Source organism: Salmo salar, chromosome 09, assembly GCF_965601325.2.
Source record: "Salmo salar chromosome 09, fSalSal1, whole genome shotgun sequence".
Taxonomy (NCBI): Eukaryota; Metazoa; Chordata; class Actinopteri; order Salmoniformes; family Salmonidae; genus Salmo; species Salmo salar.
The window spans coordinates 130,958,990-130,979,183 of record NC_138299.1 but is presented as its reverse complement, the minus strand read 5'-3'; the positions used below and the strand labels follow the sequence as shown (position 1 = coordinate 130,979,183).

At 42.2% G+C, this 20,194-nt stretch overlaps 1 protein-coding gene and 1 pseudogene across 1 annotated transcript; both read left to right on the top strand.

Annotated features, from left to right (window-relative positions):
* The first annotated feature begins 5,747 nt into the window (after positions 1-5,747).
* Positions 5,748-6,698, top strand: LOC123724092 (olfactory receptor 11A1-like). The gene has a single exon (XM_045687013.2). It carries the CDS (start codon positions 5,748-5,750, stop codon positions 6,696-6,698), a length of 951 nt encoding a protein of 316 aa, XP_045542969.2.
* An 8,754-nt stretch (positions 6,699-15,452) lies between these two features.
* Positions 15,453-17,862, top strand: LOC123724091 (olfactory receptor 11A1-like; annotated as a pseudogene).
* Positions 17,863-20,194: the final 2,332 nt, after the last annotated feature.

Genomic DNA, 20,194 nt, shown 5'->3' with positions numbered 1-20,194 from the left:
GAGTGCACTGGGTCGTATGAAGTGCTCTCTGCTCAGGGCATCTGCAACGACATTTTTGGGACCAGCGATGTACTTGATGTCAAACTCGTACGGTGCCAGCCTGGCAACCCATCTCTCAAATCAAATCAAATCAAATGTATTTATATAGCCCTTCGTACATCAGCTGATATCTCAAAGTGCTGTACAGAAACCCAGCCTAAAACCCCAAACAGCAAGCAATGCATGTGAAAGAAGCACGGTGGCTAGGAAAAACTCCCTAGGAAAAACTCCCTAGAAAGGCCAAAAACCTAGGAAGAAATCTAGAGAGGAACCAGGCTATGAGGGGTGGCCAGTCCTCTTCTCGCTGTGCAGGGTGGATATTATAACAGAACATGGTCAAGATGTTAAAATGTTCATAAATGACCAGCATGGTCAAATAATAATAATCATAGTAGTTGTCGAGGGTGCAACAAGCACGTCCGGTGAACAGGTCAGGGTTCCATAGCCGCAGGCAGAACAGTTGAAACTGGAGCAGCAGCACGGCCAGGTGGACTGGGGACAGCAAGGAGTCATCATACCAGGTAGTCCTGAGGCATGGTCCTAGGGCTCAGGTCCTCCGAGAGAAAGACAGAAAGAGAGAAAGAGAGAATTAGAGAGAGCATATTTAAATTCACACAGGACACCGGATAAGACAAGAGAAACACTCCAGATGTAACAGACTGACCCTAGCCCCCCGACACATAAACTACTGCAGCATAAATACTGGAGGCTGAGACAGGAGGGATCAGAAGACACTGTGGCCCCATCCGATGATACCCCCGGACAGGGCCAAACAGGCAGGATATAACCCCACCCACTTTGCCAAAGCACAGCCCCCACACCACTAGAGGGATGTCTCCAACCACCAACTTACCGTCCTAAGACAAGGCCGAGTATAGCCCACAACGATCTCCGCCATGGCACAACCCAAGGGGGGGCGCCAACCCAGACATCAAGACCACGTCAGTGACTCAACACACTCAAGTGACGCACCCCTCCCATGGACGGCATGGAAGAACACCAGTAAGCCAGTGACTCAGCCCCTGCAAAAGGGTTAGAGGCAGAGAATCCCAGTGGAAAGAGGGGAACCGGCAAGGCAGAGACAGCAAGGGCGGTTCGTTGCTCCAGCCTTTCCGTTCACCTTCACACTCCTGGGCCAGACTATACTTAATCATAGGACCTACTGAAGAGATAAGTCTTCAGTAAAGACTTAAAGGTTGAGACTGAGTCTGCGTCTCTCACATTGGTAGGCAGACCATTCCATAAAAATGGAGCTCTATAGGAGAAAGCCCTACCTCCAGCCGTTTGCTTAGAAATTCTAGGGACAATTAGGAGGCCTGCGTCTTGTGACCGTAGCGTACGTGTAGGTATGTACGGCAGGACCAAATCGGAAAGATAGGTAGGAGCAAGCCCATGTAATGCTTTGTAGGTTAGCAGTAAAACCTTGAAATCAGCCCTTGCCTTAACAGGAAGCCAGTGTAGGGAGGCTAGCACTGGAGTAATATGATCAAATTTTTTGGTTCTAGTCAGGATTCTAGCAGCCCTATTTAGCACTAACTGAAGTTTGTTTAGTGCTTTATCCGGGTAGCCGGAAAGTAGAGCATTGCAGTAGTCCAGCCTAGAAGTAACAAAAGCATGGATTAATTTTTCTGCGTCATTTTTGGACAGAAAGTTTCTGATTTTGCAATGTTACGTAGATGGAAAAAAGCTGTCCTTGAAACAGTCTTGATATGTTCTTCAAAAGAGAGATCAGGGTCCAGAGTAACGCCGAGGTCCTTCACAGTTTTATTTGAGACGACTGTACAACCATCCAGATTAATTGTCAGATTCAACAGAAGATCTCTTTGTTTCTTGGGACCTAGAACAAGCATCTCTGTTTTGTCCGAGTTTAAAAGTAGAAAGTTTGCAGCCATCCACTTCTTTATGTCTGAAACACAGGCTTCTAGCGAGGGCAATTTTGGGGCTTCACCATCTTTCATTGAAATGTACAGCTGTGTGTCGTCCGCATAGCAGTGAAATTTATCATTATGTTTTCGAATGACATCCCCAAGAGGTAAAATATATACTGAAAACAATAGTGGTCCTAAAACGGAACCTTGAGGAACACCGAAATTTACAATTGATTTGTCAGAGGACAAACCATTCACAGAGACAAACTGATATCTTTCCGACAGATAAGATCTAAACCAGGCCAGAACTTGTCCATGTAGACCAATTTGGGTTTCCAATCTCTCCAAAAGAATGTGGTGATCGATGGTATCAAAAGCGGCACTAAGATCTAGGAGCACGAGGACAGATGCAGAGCCTCGGTCTGACGTCATTAAAAGGTCATTTACCACCTTCACAAGTGCAGTCTCAGTGCTATGATGGGGTCTAAAACCAGACTGAAGCGTTTCGTATACATTGTTTGTCTTCAGGAAGGCAGTGAGTTGCTGTGCAACAGCTTTTTCTAACATTTTTGAGAGGAATGGAAGATTCGATATAGGCCGATAGTTTTTTATAATTTCTGGGTCAAGATTCTGCTTTTTTACTGCCACTTTTAGTGAGGCTTACAAGCAATGAGCTTTGCTATTGTCAGGATGTGCAGTGCATTCGGAAAGTATTCAGACCCCTTCACTTTTTTGAAATGTTGTTTTGTTACAGCTTTATTCTAAAATTGATAAAATTGTTTTTTCTCCCTCATCAATCTACACATAATAACCCATATTGACAAAGCAAAAAAAGTTTTGGGGAAATTTTAGCACATTTATAAAATATTTCAGATTTTATTTATCATATCACATTTTCATAAATTGAAGCACCTTTGGCAGCGATTAGAGCATGAAGTCTTCTTGGGTATGACACTACAAGCACCTGGCCTTATCACACCTGGAGAAGTGGAACACCTATGTAAGAATGCTGTTCATTGACTATAATTACATTAGATTACATTTTAATCATTTATCAGACGCTCGTTCAGCTTTCAACGCCATTGTTCCCTCCAAGCTTGTCACAAAGCTTAGGGCCCTGGGTCTCAAAACCACCCTCTGCAACTGGATCCTGGACTTCCCACAGTTTGTGAGGATTGGCAACAACACCTCGTTCACTCTGACTCTCAATACGGGACCTCCAGGGATGTGTCTTCAGCCCACTGCTGTAGTCCTTGTTCGCCCATGAATGCATGGCGGAGCACAACACCAGCTCCATCATCAAGTTTGCTGACGACAACCCTGTACAACCAGATCTCATAGTTTCACTTCGGAATATGCAGTAATTGGATGAATGTGTAATTAATGAGTAAAAAATAGACGTGGTTACAGGGTTAATTCCGTGTGGTTACATGATTAAAACAGAAACAACGCAAAGGGTTAAGTTTAGGTATTCATTCACAGTGGTTAAGGTTAAAACTATGGTTTGGGGAAAGCATTAAATAAAAATGGCCATTTCCATTTAGTCATCTTGTAATCTCCCTGCTTGCTAGGGAATTGTGAACTGCTGTGGCATAGTGGTCTTACCAGAATGCTCTGGTTCTGGGCTTTGTGAGTTCAAGCCCAGTGTTGTACCATTGTTTTGTTGGTGTGCCCCGAGGAAGGCATATATCGACGTCCTCGGTTCAAATGTCCAAAATCAAGGTCTGTTTCTAGTGACCAGCCTGAGTAGAAGGCCCGATCAATGACAATGATGAGTCAGCCTAAAGGGAGGATGTCAGAGTTCTGGCAGTGTGGTACCAAAACAACAACCTCTCCTTCAACGTCAGGAAAACTAATTGATTTGATTGTCGACTTTAGGGAGGACACACCCTGATCCACATCGACAGGACTGCGGTGGAAAAAGTCAGCAGCTTCAGGTTCCTCAGCGTCCACATCACTGAGAACCTCACATGGACCGACAACACCACCGCCCTGGTCAAGAAGATGCAACAGCACCTCTACTTTCTCAGGTGGCTGAAGAATTTAGGCATTCCCCCTCGGGTCCTCTCCAAATTCTATTGCAGCACCATCGAGAGCGTCCTGACCCGCTGCATCCCGGCCTGTTATGGAAATTGCTCCGTTTACGACCTCAAAGCCCTTCAGCGGGTACCGGACCTCCAGGCTCATAGACAGTTTTTACCCACAAGCCATCAGACTACTGAACTCTTGAACCGGGACTGATCCCTGGCACAACAACAGTTTTTTCCACTGACTCCCTGTACCTTAACACACACACACACACACACACTCACTCACTCATACAAAGGCTCGAACACACACACACACACACACCACACACACACACACACACACACACACACACACACACACACACACACACACTCTCCATGACTGCATGACTGCTGCTACTGTACTCCTACTGTATTTATAATACTGCACATTGTCTATTTGCACAATTCCTGTACACATGTGTAAATATCCTACTTTATTTAAATTGAGTGACTTTTTGTAGATATTTTAGCAAAGTGAAAAACCAACTTTTTAAATTGAGCATTTATTTTTTTGGACTCTTTTATTCAGTTAATAACTACTTTCCTATTGTTGTTGCATTGTCGAGAGGTAAACCTGCAAGTAAGCATTTCGTTGTACAGTGTACTCCACGTACATCATGTGTATATACTAAACAAACTTGAACATGAACAGATCTAATGAAAATGGGGATCGACCGTGATTGCATTGTGCATGCCACCGATTCAGGGGGGGGGGGGGGGGGGATTCTAGCCTTTTTGGGGGGATTTGGTGGTGGAGAGAAATGCTCAGCTTTAAATGTAATATTCTGCAATTCTACACATTTTGTCATGGGGCCTAGAGAAAATATTACAGTTTAAAAGCACATTTTCTGCAATTCTTTACATTTTTTGTCATGACGGCAGAGAGAACGTTTAGCAGCCACTTATGCACTTATTGCCTGAGCACTAACCTAACCACCCACAGGAGGCTGAGCCACACCATGACACTTTTATTCTGGGTGTCATTAGAGTTTGAGTAAACAAACTGCTGTATACTGTTATTTATTTATTTAAAAGGTATAAAAGAACAGTGATGTGACAGTAGTTTATGTGGAATAGCCCACTGAAACAGACCATACCGTATGCCTATGTCTACACCACGGCAGTCTGGAGAAAGATACCTGGTGATCTGGACTTACATCCTTTTTTAGACTTAAATCCTGTTTTTGTTGTTTTAGGTGTTTTTTGAAAAACTTTTTAGATTCAGACAGTAAGGACATCAGAGGGGGAGACAGGCAAGTGGGAGAAAGAGGGAGATAAGTGGACACAGGGATTGATCCATGGTCTCTGGTGGGGAGATGTATATATATGACTTATCCCAGGGAGTTTTACCACTGTATGGGTCTGCACAACAAGCCTTCTGTTTGATTCACACACTATGATTGGAGTGTTTGTAACAGTAAAGTAAAGACTGGTAGCTGAGACATTGCGTCAGTTGTATTTGTTATTCAATATATTCATATTATTTAACTACACTAGGGATTAATTAAGTTTGCTGTATAGACTACTCAATGTCCATTGCAGCCACAGGTAACAATGTTTTTCCATGGGGATGCCTATGGGATTAAACACTTAAAAGAGTAAAATTGTGGCAATAATGCAAAGAGTCTTGGTAATCGATGCAAATCTAAGAATGAAGGATTTATGAGACATCAATAAGAGATTGATAGTTTCACCTGATAGACACTGTTTATCCTTGTCTTGTGAACCAAAAATATCTACAAATATTTCTACAGGTACTATTAGGAAAATGGAGAACTCAACGCAATTCACGTCATTTATGCTAGCTGGATATAGTGACAGTGGACACTTAAAGTACTTCTATTTCATTGTATTAACTGTGTTATACATCTCCATAGTTTTTACGAACACAGTGCTTATTGTGGTTATATGCATGGAGAGAAGCCTTCATGAACCCATGTATCTGTTTCTGTGCAGTTTGTTTGTGAATGAGTTGTATGGTAGCACTGCTTTGTTTCCTGCTCTTATGATTAATTTGGTTTCAGATGCCCATTCAGTTTCCACTGTGTACTGTTACCTCCAGATGTTTTGTTTATACACATATGGATCTATTGAATTCACCAATTTAGCGGTCATGTCCTATGACAGGTACCTTGCTATATGTTATCCACTACAGTATAATGTTGTCATGACACCTAACAGGGTGTGTATTTTAGTTTGTGTAATATGGTTGTACTCTTTTGTAAAATTCATCATAACACTGTCTTTAACTATTCGTTTGAAATTGTGTGGGAACATTATAGACAAAGTGTACTGTGACAACTACCTGGTAGTGAAACTTGCTTGTTTAACTTCAGACACAACAGTTAATAACATCTATGGACTCTACGGTGTTGTTTTGTCTGTCGCCGTCCCTTTAATTACTATTTTGTTTTCTTATATTAAGATTCTGACTGTTTGTTTGAAATCTTCCATTGAGACCAGACAGAAAGCTTTCAGCACCTGTACTCCTCACCTGGCCTCGCTGCTCAACTTCTCTTTCGGCTGTTTCTTAAATCTGCTCCAGAGTAGATTTGATAGGCCTATGAGAAATGTTCCAACTGTACTTCACACTATGTTGTCAGTGTACTTTGCGATGTGCCAGCCACTTTTGAACCCTATTGTGTATGGAGTTAGGATGGCTAAAATCAGACAGGCTTGTAAAAACATACTACCTGTAGGTCTGTACCCTAAAACATAAGGTAAACCTTAGTGTGACCTTTTCTGTCCTGATTGTTAGATTTTTGTGATGTTGACTTGTGTGTTTTGTTACTTATAGTTACAATAATTAATGGGGGTGAGGATGGTGAAAATCAGACATGTAAAACACTTGCTAATTTGTGAAATATTGTCATTTACCTTTTATTCACTTTCTAAATAAATGGAATCGGACTCGTCTGCCTGTCAGGCCTACTGTCCCCCTATGAACCTCCATTAAGTTAAAGCCACGCCAAACAGCTCCATGCCACCAGGACCTGGATACACACAACGGAGGGCCGTTTCTTTTGATCCCAAGCATCATGCCTTTGGGACTCCCTTCCTGACAATCTCAGGGCTGCTCAGAATGTTGGGGCCTTCAAAGTTGGCCTTAAGACTCATCTCTATGAGCATTCCCTTCCTTCTAGATTTTGATTGTTGCTTTCATGGTTTGGTTATATATATATATTTTGTACACTTTTTTTGTTTATCTTTTATTTTATGCACTTTGAGATTATTCTTGTATAATGAAAAGCACTTAAAAAATGTAATACATTATTATTATTACATAAACAAAAAAAACAGAAGTTCATTACTTTGAATTCCTTACTTAAATTAACAGCTGTATCTAAATATGTAACAGTGGATAAACTTAGGAACAGTAAATGTGGAAAAGGTAAACCCACCTTATAGCCCACCTGGCAACATTACATCCATCCTAATAGAAAATAGGCCCTGTACAGTACATACAAGCTTGGGGATTGTTTGGCATTTTGAGAGAGAAATTAAGGGAAATACTGTAACATGAAAACCAACTGTATTCTGTCTGAGATCTGGATGCATGTCATGTTTTCTGAGGGCCAACTGTTCAATGTAACATGATATATGTGTGCCAGCTATCTGACAGATGACTAGCTTTGGTATTCCTCAGAAATGTTGAGTCATACCAGAAAGGCAACTACCTGGGACACAAGAGTAACATGTTGCCTAATTTGAATAGCTTATTCTGTCCTCACAAAATCCAATCATTCATTCATTTTAACAAATATACTGAATATACTGTATTTTGTTTTATTTATAAATCGGAGGACCAGATTTACATTTATGTCATTTAGCAGACGTTTGTGTCCACAGCGACTTACAGTTAGTGCATTCACCTTAACACCGCTAGGTGGGACAACCACATACCCATCTTGTTTTTCCAGGTTCACTGTGAGATATGTTTGACCCACAGAATAAAATAATACAGCAAGGGTAATGATGATGGATTGCATGTATAAAACACATTTGTCATGTACTCTATCCATCCTGTAAAAAGCTGTAAAAAGTTTTGGAGTTCTGTCAATGAAAATGATGTGTGAAACACCAGTAATTTGTTTTACTCCATGCATACTTCACTATGGGGAAAGCAGAAGCCAATAACAAGAGCATAATAAAACATGTTTATTGAGTCATTAGGTACCAGGTCATTAGTCCACTGTATCACCTCGTTCCCTAGGAACCAATTAATGCAGCTATTAACCTGTAGAGACCTGAGGGGCTCCAGGAGAGGCACGGCTGGTTTTGATTGCATCCCAAATTGTACCCTATTCCCTATATATATTCCCTATTCCCTATATTGATCAGAGGCCTCTGGTCAAAGGTAGTGCACTATATAGGGAATAGAGTGCCATTTGGGACACACGACTTCTGTCATCGCCTCTGGGTTGATAGGCTGTCCACTCAAGTGACGCACCCCTCCCATGGACGGCATGGAAGAACACCAGTAAGCCAGTGACTCAGCCCCTGTAAAAGGGTTAGAGGCAGAGAATCCCAGTGGAAAGAGGGGAACCGGCAAGGCAGAGACAGCAAGGGCGGTTCGTTGCTCCAGCTTTTCCGTTCACCTTCACACTCCTGGGCCAGACTATACTTAATCATAGGACCTACTGAAGAGATAAGTCTTCAGTAAAGACTTAAAGGTTGAGACTGAGTCTGCGTCTCTCACATTGGTAGGCAGACCATTCCATAAAAATGGAGCTCTATAGGAGAAAGCCCTACCTCCAGCCGTTTGCTTAGAAATTCTAGGGACAATTAGGAGGCCTGCATCTTGTGACCGTAGCGTACGTGTAGGTATGTACGGCAGGACCAAATCGGAAAGATAGGTAGGAGCAAGCCCATGTAATGCTTTGTAGGTTAGCAGTAAAACCTTGAAATCAGCCCTTGCCTTAACAGGAAGCCAGTGTAGGGAGGCTAGCACTGGAGTAATATGATCAAATTTTTGGGTTGTAGTCAGGATTCTAGCAGCCGTATTTAGCACTAACTGAAGTTTGTTTAGTGCTTTATCCGGGTAGCCGGAAAGTAGAGCATTGCAGTAGTCCAGCATAGAAGTAACAAAAGCATGGATTAATTTTTCTGCGTCATTTTTGGACAGAAAGTTTCTGATTTTTTTTGCAATGTTACGTAGATGGAAAAAAGCTGTCCTTGAAACAGTCTTGATATGTTCTTCAAAAGAGAGATCAGGGTCCAGAGTAACGCCGAGGTCCTTCACAGTTTTATTTGAGACGACTGTACAACCATCCAGATTAATTGTCAGATTCAACAGAAGATCTCTTTGTTTCTTGGGACCTAGAACAAGCATCTCTGTTTTGTCCGAGTTTAAAAGTAGAACGTTTGCAGCCATCCACTTCCTTATGTCTGAAACACAGGCTTCTAGCGAGGGCAATTTTGGGGCTTCACCATCTTTCATTGAAATGTACAGCTGTGTGTCGTCCGCATAGCAGTGAAATTTAACATTATGTTTTCGAATGACATCCCCAAGAGGTAAAATATATACTGAAAACAATAGTGGTCCTAAAACGGAACCTTGAGGAACACCGAAATGTACAATTGATTTGTCAGAGGACAAACCATTCACAGAGACAAACTGATATCTTTCCGACAGATAAGATCTAAACCAGGCCAGAACTTGTCCATGTAGACCAATTTGGGTTTCCAATCTCTCCAAAAGAATGTGGTGATCGATGGTATCAAAAGCGGCACTAAGATCTAGGAGCACGAGGACAGATGGAGAGCCTCGGTCTGATGTCATTAAAAGGTCATTTACCACCTTCACAAGTGCAGTCTCAGTGCTATGATGGGGTCTAAAACCAGACTGAAGCGTTTCGTATACATTGTTTGTCTTCAGGAAGGCAGTGAGTTGCTGTGCAACAGCTTTTTCTAAAATTTTTGAGAGGAATGGAAGATTCGATATAGGCCGAAAGTTTTTTATAATTTCTGGATCAAGATTCGGCTTTTTCAAGAGAGGCTTTATTACTGCCACTTTTAGTGAGCTTGGTACACATCCGGTGGATAGAGAGACGTTTATTATGTTCAACATAGGAGGGCCAAGCACAGGAAGCAGCTCTTTCAGTAGTTTAGTTGGAATAGGGTCCAGTATGCAGCTTGAGGGTTTGGAGGCCATGATTATTTTCATCATTGTGTCAAGAGATATAGTACTAAAACACTTTAGTATCTCCCTTGATCCTAGGTCCTGGCAGAGTTGTGTAGACTCAGGACAATGGAGCTTTGGAGGAATACCCAGATTTAAAGAGGAGTCTGTAATTTGCTTTCTAATGATCATGATCTTTTCCTCAAAGAAGTTCATAAATGTATTACTGCTGAAGTGAAAGCCATCCTCCATTTGCGAAGGCTGCTTTTTAGTTAGCTTTGCGACAGTATTAAAAAGAAATTTCGGATTGTTCTTATTTTCCTCAATTAAGTTGGAAAAATAGGATGATCGAGCAGCAGTGAGGGCTCTTCGATACTGCACGGTACTGTCTTTCCAAGCTAGTCGGAAGACTTCCAGTTTGGTGTGGCGCCATTTCCGTTCCAATTTTCTGGAAGCTTGCTTCAGAGCTCGTGTATTTTCTGTATACCAGGGAGCTAGTTTCTTATGACAGATGTTTTAAATTTTTAGGGGTGCAACTGCATCTAGGGTATTGCGCAAGGTTAAATTGAGTTCCTCGGTTAGGTGGTTAACTGATTTTTATCCTCTGACGTCCTTGGGTAGGCAGAGGGAGTCTGGAAGGGCATCAAGGAATCTTTGGGTTGTCTGAGAATTTATAGCACGACTTTTAATGCTCCTTGGTTGGGGTCTGAGCAGATTATTTGTTGCGATTGCAAACGCAATAAAATGGTGGTCCGATAATCCAGGATTTTGAGGAAAAACATTAAGATCCACAACATTTATTCCATGGGACAAAACTAGGTCCAGAGTATGACTGTGGCAGTAAGTAGGTCCAGAGACATGTTGGACAAAACCCACTGAGTCGATGATGGCTCTGAAAGCCTTTTGGAGTGGGTCTGTGGTCTTTTCCATGTGAATGTTAAAGTCACCAAAAATTTGAATATTATCTGCTATGACTACAAGATCCGATAGGAATTCAGGGAACTCAGTGAGGAACACTGCATATGGCCCAGGAGGCCTGTAAACAGTAGCTATAAAAAGTGAGTGAGTAGGCTGCATAGATTTCATGACTAGAAGCTCAAAAGACGAAAACGTCATTGTTTTTTTTTTTTGTAAATTGAAATTTGCCATCGTAAATGTTAGCAACACCTCCGCCTTTGCCGGATGCACGGGGGGTATGGTCACTAGTGTAACCAGGGGGTGAGGCCTCATTTAACACAGTAAATTCATCAGGCTTAAGCCATGTTTCAGTCAGGCCAATCACATCAAGATTATTATCAGTGATTAGTTCATTGACTATAACTGCCTTGGAAGTGAGGGATCTAACATTAAGTAACCCAATTTTGAGATGTGAGGTATCACAATCTCTTTCAATAATGGCAGGAATGGAGGAGGTCTTTATACTAGTGAGACTGCTAAAGCGAACACCGCCATTTTTTATTTTGCCCAACCTAGATCGAGGCACAGGCACGGTCTCAATGGGGAAAGCTGAGCTGACTACGCTGACTGTGCTAGTGGCAGACTCCACTAAGCTGGCAGGCTGGCTAACAGCCTGCTGCCTGGCCTGCACCCTATTTCATTGTGGAGCTAGAGGAGTTAGAGCCCTGTCTATGTTTGTAGATAAGATGAGAGCACCCCTCCAGCTAGGATGGAGTCCGTCACTCCTCAACAGGCCAGGCTTGGTCCTGTTTGTGGGTGAGTCCCACAAACATATGGTCAACGTGTCAATAACAGTCCTCATTTTTACCTGAGCAGGAAAGGCTCTGGGTCTAGTTCTTAGACCATAGCTAGGACTCAGGGTCCTGAGTTATTCCGTTTTCCCTGGTTAGATCATATGGTCAGGAAAAACTATAGTGCCCTAATACGTATATAGCCTGGGTACCGGTCTGTTTGTGCTAACATTCCACCCCTTGTCATTCCATACATGACAAGGAGTTGGAATGATAGCACAAATAGATCTGGGGCCAGGCTACCAACGATGACATCTCCTCAGACTGTTGTGTTGCCTCCCTCATTCTAACTGAAGCTAACAAGGTAGTCCCTCAACAATACCAAGATACCTGCCAGTGGTTGGGAACAAGAATACGTGACGGATTTTCCATGAAAGTGTATTTTAGTCCAGGACTAAACTTAATCTGGGTCCAGGAAACCGTCCATTTGTCAGAGGCTTTGGATTGGTTTCAATTAACTTTTTCTTTACTTTACATGGTGCACAATACATGGCACCCAAACATCTGCTTAACAGATAATGAGAGAGCTGATAGCATTGCTTGCCCAGCCAAATGGTGATGTTACATACTTCTTCTACATTGTAGAGTACCAGACTAGAGGGTCCCCACACATACATTGTTTTAACAGGATCTTAGACCACTAACACAGCCTGTTCATAACATTAAGGATGTGTATTCTTCTGATGTGCTGTACTACCCTACCAAACTACTATTTTTCTTTAGGAATGTCACTCTGGCTATGTGTAATAGTGTTGCTTCCGTGCTTCAACCTGGGCTTTAACCAGGGACTATCTGAACACATCGTCAACCGAAATGGACTGTCCTGGGTGTATTCTTTATTCATCAACTCCATCATTATCTCCCTGAGTTTACGACTGCAATTTTATGGTAACGTTCCAGACAGATTGTATTGTGACAACTACTTGCCTGTTCAAATATTACACAAAAATATAATATGGGGTCTTGTAACTGTGCTTTCTTTGGCTATTTCCTCGAAATATGTTAAGTATTTTACAGAAAGCATTTACCACCTGTACACCACATATAGCCTCTATGCTGAACTTCTTCTTTGGCTGGTTATTTGTGACTCTACAAGGCAGATATGATACTGCACATCTTCCACCTATACTTCACACTATTTTATTTGTTTATTTTCTGATATGTCCACCACTTTTCAATCCTATTATGTACGGCATTAGGATCGTTAAAATCAGGCAGGCTTGTAAAAAGGTACGAGGCCTTAACCCTATAACATAACATGATTGTTTTTTTTTGTAATATTGAATGATGTGTTTTTTAAGTTGTTATAATTGACTATACAAATATGTGGCCAAAAGATAATTTTTAAAAAAGTATGAAGTTTGTAATGTATTGTCACTGAGAATGTTTTATGTCATATTAGGTATCTGATCTTTATCATTTGCCAATTAAGTATGATGTTCCTCCTTGCCTAGGCCTTCAGAAGGTGGGTGGCAGGTGGTCTAGAGGTTAAGAGCGTTGGGCCGGTAACCAAAAGGTCGCTGATTCGAGCCGGTAGGGTGGAAAGTTGTGCAACTGACTTGGTATCCCCTTTCCCTGCCATTCAACTGTATTAGAGCAGGATTGTGGAATGAACCAACATAATTTTGATCTGCAGTGGGTGGAACCGTATATAAAAAAACAAGTAACGTGTTTAGGCACAGTACTGAGAGAGCAAGAGCAAATAATCAGTGGCAAGTGCAAGCTGTAATCTTACCACGCTAGTTGCTAGTGTGTGTTGTAGTAGTGTGACATTGGCAACGACGGCTGCTGCAGCAGGTCTTTCCATTTTCGCTATTTTTATTAACTTTTAAAATATACAATCCACCTGCAGAGAAGCTGCTCAACATTTGCATTACATTCTAGTCATCTAGCAGATGCTCCCATCCAGAGTGACCACGGTCAAGCGCCCAGCTCAGGGGCACATCGACAGATCCCCCTGCCAGCTAACTCAGGGAACTGAACCAGCAACCTCATGGCCACTGGTTCAGCGCCCTTCGCTCCCAACCACCAACCTTCCATTTTAGTGTCTTTCTTTCTTTTTATATTTTTACCGTCACTTCACTCTCACTCATCTCCAGTTCCAGATTCCAACTCTCGGTTTCCTTCATCCCATCCCACCTATCTCTGCTGGCCATCCCCTTCAGATTTCAACGCATTAAGTGATGCTATGTTGTCTGTTCATTTCTAGATTTTTTAAGTTTGATTCAACGTAGGCTATTGAAAGATTTTTGTTCCCTCTGAAGGCCTTGGTTCGATCATCACAGTTCAAACTAAGATTTTATGACATTGTGTCATGGTTCCTCTGGATGTTTTGTCTCGTTCCCGTTTTTTCCCGGGGACATCACTTGATGGTAGCAAAGAAATGTTATCCATGTATACCCAGGGCATGTATATCCTAGTTTCATTACACACCACTTGTTACTGTTGCCAAGCCCATCAAGTCCCTGATTTGTAAACCCCTGGTCCAGTCACAGCCCTTTGTCTTTTGACAATGTTAGGGACATCCCCCCATACACAGTGCATACACAGTTCTTTTACCATACACTGTTTTCATCTCACATATTCGACATAGATGATTACATTGATTACATTGTGCATGTTCGTTTATACAGTAATTATTATTCAAGCATGTCCTCACCTGGGATTTGAACTCACAACATTCCGATTATCATGCTATGCCACCTTGTCTATGTCAATGATTGATTTCACTTGTATTCCTACACTTTGCACTTCAAAGTAAATGTTAGGTCTGTTAAAAATACACTCAAGAAAGACTATTATACTTATCGTAGTGATTCAGGAGTACGACTAAAACAGACAACTATACTGAAAAGCCAAACTCAAATAGTTGAAATAAGTAAATGAACTCAATGATGAGAGAATAGTCAGATTAACTGATAACTAAAATAACAGTGCAGATGGCACTATTTTGCTAAGTGCAGAGATGTATTATAGGTAATGAACATGTATGAGACTTCAGAAATTCTACATATTGTGGTGCGGCAAAAAAAACAACAATATACCCCCAAATCCAGAGGTTGTGAGTTCATATCCCAGGTATGAAATAATGACATTTCAGTTCGAAGTGATCATGTCAAATGTGATCATATTGTCGCTGAACAGCGTACCACTTACCTTAAAACCTCCATACCATTTAATTATTTAGTTACCTTGGGACACCTGGGACCATCTTGTGACAAAAACCTCCAGGGGACCATGACACAACATCCTGACCTCTTTAGATGACCATTTTGTGACGTTCTGGGGACGTTCAAAAGACTCATTTTTGTTTGCAGGGACGTTCCCTTGAGACCATCCCGCAACGTCCTAATGACTAGTAAAATGAAAGTCTTGAGAACGTCCTAAAAAAAAAAAATACGGAGAATGAAAAGCCATCTATATTGGTGAGTACAGCTATGGGAAATGTATCACTGTAACATGAACAGGTCAAGGTTATCAATTTAGGTTGTCTGATCTGGTCTGTGATTTCATTGTTTTAAGTTATATTGAAGTTACAGTACTATAGAGGTTTTGCTCCTCTCCTTCAAACATTGACAGCACATCTTTACCAACTCACAGGACCATGGAAAACTCTACTCACTACGAGGTCTTCAGGCTTGCTGCATACGGTGATATCGGACGATTGAAGTATTTCTACTTTGCTCTAGTAACTGTAATATATTTTGTCATCATTCTTGCCAATGCTTTACTTATTGGAGTTATCTGCACTGAAAGAAGCCTTCATGAACCCATGTATCTGTTTCTATGTGCTTTGTTTGTTAATCAGTTGTATGGGAGCACTGGTTTGTTTCCTGCTCTCATGTTTTACTTACTCTCTGACACATGATATTTCCCTTTTTTATTGTTATCTCCAGATTTATGTGTTGTACACATACGGTTTAACAGAATATAGTAATTTAGCAGTTATGTCCTATAACAGGTACATGTCTATTTGTTATCCTCTACAGTATAACAATATTATGACACCTAAAACCATTTGTGGCTTAATTATACTGCCCCAAGTGTATTCTTTTTTCATCAACTCCATCATTATCCCCCTGAGTTTGCGACTGCAATTTTGTGGTAACGTTCTAGACAGAGTGTATTGTGACAACTACTCAGTTGTCAAGCTTGCCTGTTCAAATACTATGCTGAATAACATATGGGGTCTCGTTGTCACTGTGCTATCTTTTTCTTGTACTTTATTTCCTACCATATACTCATATGTAAGAATTCTACAAATATGTTTGAAGTCTTCTAAAGAGACGAAACAGAAAGCATTTAACACCAGTATGTCACGCTTGTCGTCGTAGAGATAAAGAGACCAATGCGCAGCGGGTTTCGTGCTCAACATATTTATTTATAAAATAATGTGAACACCACGGAAGAAAACAATAAACAAACTAGCGACATGAAACAGTGAAAGCAGGCTCAACAAAAAGCAGTGCTCTCAAACAACTACCCACGAAAAACAAAGACAAACACACCCTACTATATAGGACTCCCAATCAAAGGCAACTCAACACACCTGCCTTCAATTGAGAGTCCAACCCCAATCAACTAGACATAGAAACACAGACATAGACCAGTGACAAACCCCATAATACATACATCAACTACCCTCTGCCACGTCCTGACCAAACTACAATAACCAAATATACTCTATACTGGTCAGGACGTGACAGTACCCCCCCCCCCCCCCCCCCCCCAAAGGTGCAGACCCCGGAATGCACCTACACAAAACACAGAAAACCCCCAAAACAACCAGAAAAATCCCCTAAACAAAAAGGGAGGGAAGCGAGGGTGGCTGCCGTCAACGACGGCACAGTGCTACACCCACCCTCCCCAACCCACCTATATGGGAGGCGGCTCAGGTGCGGGACGTGGACTCCGCTCCATCCCTGACGTAGTCCACTTAAGTGGCGCCCCTGACCTCGCCGGGCGGGCGATTCTTGCCGCGACCGGCTGGCGGGTGTCTCTGGCTGCGCCCGGCTGGTGGGTGACCCTTGCTGCGCCCGGCTGGCTGATGACCCTTGCTGCGCCCGGCTGGCGGGCGGCGATGGCTGCGCCCGGCTGGCGGGCCACTCTGGCAGATCCGGCACGGTGGGCCACTCTGGCAGATCCGGCACGGCGGGCCACTCTGGCAGATCCGGCACGGCGGGCCACTCTGGCAGATCCGGCACGGCGGGCCACTCTGGCAGATCCGGCACGGCGGGCCACTCTGGCAGATCCGGCACGGCGGGCCACTCTGGCAGATCCGGCACGGCGGGCCACTCTGGCAGATCCGGCACGGCGGGCCACTCTGGCAGCTCCGGACAGACGGGCCACTCCGGCAGCTCCGGGCAGTGATCAAGACAAAGGAGATGATTGTGGACTACAAGAATAGGAGGACTGAGCATGCCCCCATTCTCATCGACAGGGCTTATCAGTTATGTCCTATGACAGGTACATTTGTATTTGTTATCCTCTACAGTTTAACAATATTATGACACCTAAAAGAGTTTGTGGCTTAATTCAGCTGTCCTGGTTGTATTCTTTTTTCCTCAATGCCATCGTTATCTCTCTGAGTTTGCGACTGCAATTTTGTGGTAATGTTCTAGACAGACTGTATTGTGACAACTACTCGATAGTCAAGCTCGCCTGTTCAAATACTACGCTGAATAACATATGGGGTCTTGGTTCCACTGTGCTTTCTTTTTCTTGTTCTATATGTCCTACCATATACCAATGGAAAATTCTACAAATTCGTTTAGTCTTCAAAAGAGACAAAACAGAAAGCATTTAACACCTGTATGCCACATATAGCCTCTTTGCTGAACTTCTCCTCTGGCTGCTTATTTGTGATTCTGCAAGGCAGATATGATACTGCACATCTTCCACCTATACTTCGCACTATTTTATTAGGTTATTTTCTAATATGTCCACCACTTTTCAATACTATTATGTATGCATTAGGATGGCTAAAATCAGGCAGGCTTGTAAAAAGGTATTGAGGCTTTAACCTAAAACATAACCTGATTGTTATTTTTTTGGTAATAATTAATTGTGTGTTGCTGCTTCTTTTTGCTTATTTTGACTGTACAAATACGTTGTATTTTTGGCATAATTATTTAAGAAATCGTATCTTTTATCATTTATTTTTACTGAGAGTGTTGCTCATTTTAGGTATCTGATCTTTAATAATTAACCAATTAAATAAGGCGACCCCCAAGCCTCTGTTCTAAAACCTTCCTGGTTTTCTACAGATGTTTGGGCTTGTTAATAAATAGACTGAGTGAATAGAATAAAATGAGTTGCTACTTGCTCGTTTATCAAATCAACTCAAATTTGATTTGTCACATACACGTGTTTAGCAGATGTTATTTTGTGTGTAGTGAAATGCTTGTGCTTCTAGTTCCGACAGTGCAGTAATATCTAACAAGTAACATCTAACAATTTCACAACAAATACCTAATACACACAAATGTAAGTAAAGTATTGGAATTAAGAATATATAAATATATGGACGAGCAATGTCAGAGCGGCATAGACTGAGATACAGTAGATAGTACACAATACAGTATATACATATGAGATGAGTAATGCAAGATATGTAAACATTATTAAAGTGACATTATTAAAGTGACTAGTGTTCCATTTAATAAAGTGGCCAATGATTTCAAGTCTGTGTATGTAGGCTGCAGCCTCTCTGTGCTAGTGACGGCTATTTAACTGTCTGATGTCCTTGAGATTGAAAAACAGATTCTGTCTCTCGGTCCCAGCATATGAAGCACCTGTACTGACTTCGCCTTCTTGATGATAGCTGGGTGAACAGGCAGTGGCTTGGGTGGTTGTTCTCCTTGATTATCTTTTTGGCATTCCTGTGACATTGGGTGCTGTAGGTGTCCTGGAGGGCAGGCAGTTTGCCCCTGGTTGTACGTTGAGCAGACCGCACCACCCTCTGGAGAGCCCTGCGGTTGTGGGCGGTGCAGTTGCCGATCCAGGCGGTGATGCAGCCCAACAAGATGCTCTTAATTGTGCATCTATAAAAGTTTGTGAGGGTTTTAGGTGACAGTCCAAATTTCTTCAGCCTTCTTCGCCAAACTGTGTGTGGGTGGACCATTTCAGTTTGTCGGTGATGTGTACACAGAGGAACTTAAAACGTTCCACCTTCTCCACTGGTGTCCCGTCGATGTGGATCGGGGGGTGCTCCCTCTGCTGTTTCCTGAAGTCCACGACCATCTCCTTTGTTTTGTTGATGTTGAGTGAGAGGTTATTTTCCTGACACCACACTCCCAGAGGCCTCACCTCCTCGCTGTAGGCTGTCTCATCGTTGTTGGTAATCAAGCCTACTACTGTTGTGTCGTCTGCAAACTTGATGTGAGTTAGAGGCATGCACCCTTGTGGGGCCCCAGTGTTGAGGATCAGCAAAGTGGAGGTGTTGTTTCCTTTCTTCACCACCTGGGGGCGGTCCGTCAGGAAGTCGAGGACCCAATTGCACAGGGCAGGGTTCAGACCCAGGGCTGATTAGCTTGGAGTGTACTATGGTGTTGAATGCTGAGCTATAGTCAATGAACAGCATTCTTACATATGTAGGTATTCCTCTTGTCCAGATGGGATAGGGCAGTATGCAGGGGTGGTAAGCAAATTGGAGTGGGTCTAGGCTGACAGGTAAGGTGGAGGTGATATGATCCTTGACTAGTCTCTCAAAGCACTTCATGATGACAGAAGTGAGTGATACGGGGCGATAATCATTTAGTTCAGTTACCTTTACATTTTTAGGAACAGGGACAATGGTGGCCATCTTGAAGCATGTGGGGAGAGCAGACTGCGATAGGGAGAGAGCACCCTTAAACAGTTTTCACATTTTGCTGCCCTTAAATTTCAATCGGGAAAAAAAAGGTTTCAATTGAGATTTTTGCACACTTATCTACACAACCTAATCCACATTTTCAAAGTGAAAAAAATGATACTTTTTCTGAAATTAATAAAAAACAGAAAACAAAGAAGTCTTGATTGCAAAGGTCTTCACACCTCTTGTAAGTTCAGGAGCAAATACTAAGTTTGAGTCAGCCTTATTTCCATTATGATCACTTTAGTGCATGGAGCAAAAACATGATATAGATACAGATATATTACATAGATACACATTACATACACTACCAGTCAAAGGTTTGGACACACCTACTCATTCAAGGGTTTTTCTTTATTTTCACTATTTTCTACATTGTAGAATAATAGTGAAGACAACAACACTTTGAAATAACACATATGGAATAATGTAGTAACCAAAAAAGTGTTAACTTCTTTGGGATAGGGGGCAGTATTTTCACGGCCGGATAAAAA

Bases quoted from the DNA above. Each gene is read 5' to 3' on its own strand.
- LOC123724092 (XM_045687013.2), top strand. From the start codon at position 5,748: ATGGAGAACTCAACGCAATTCACGTCATTTATGCTAGCTGGATATAGT.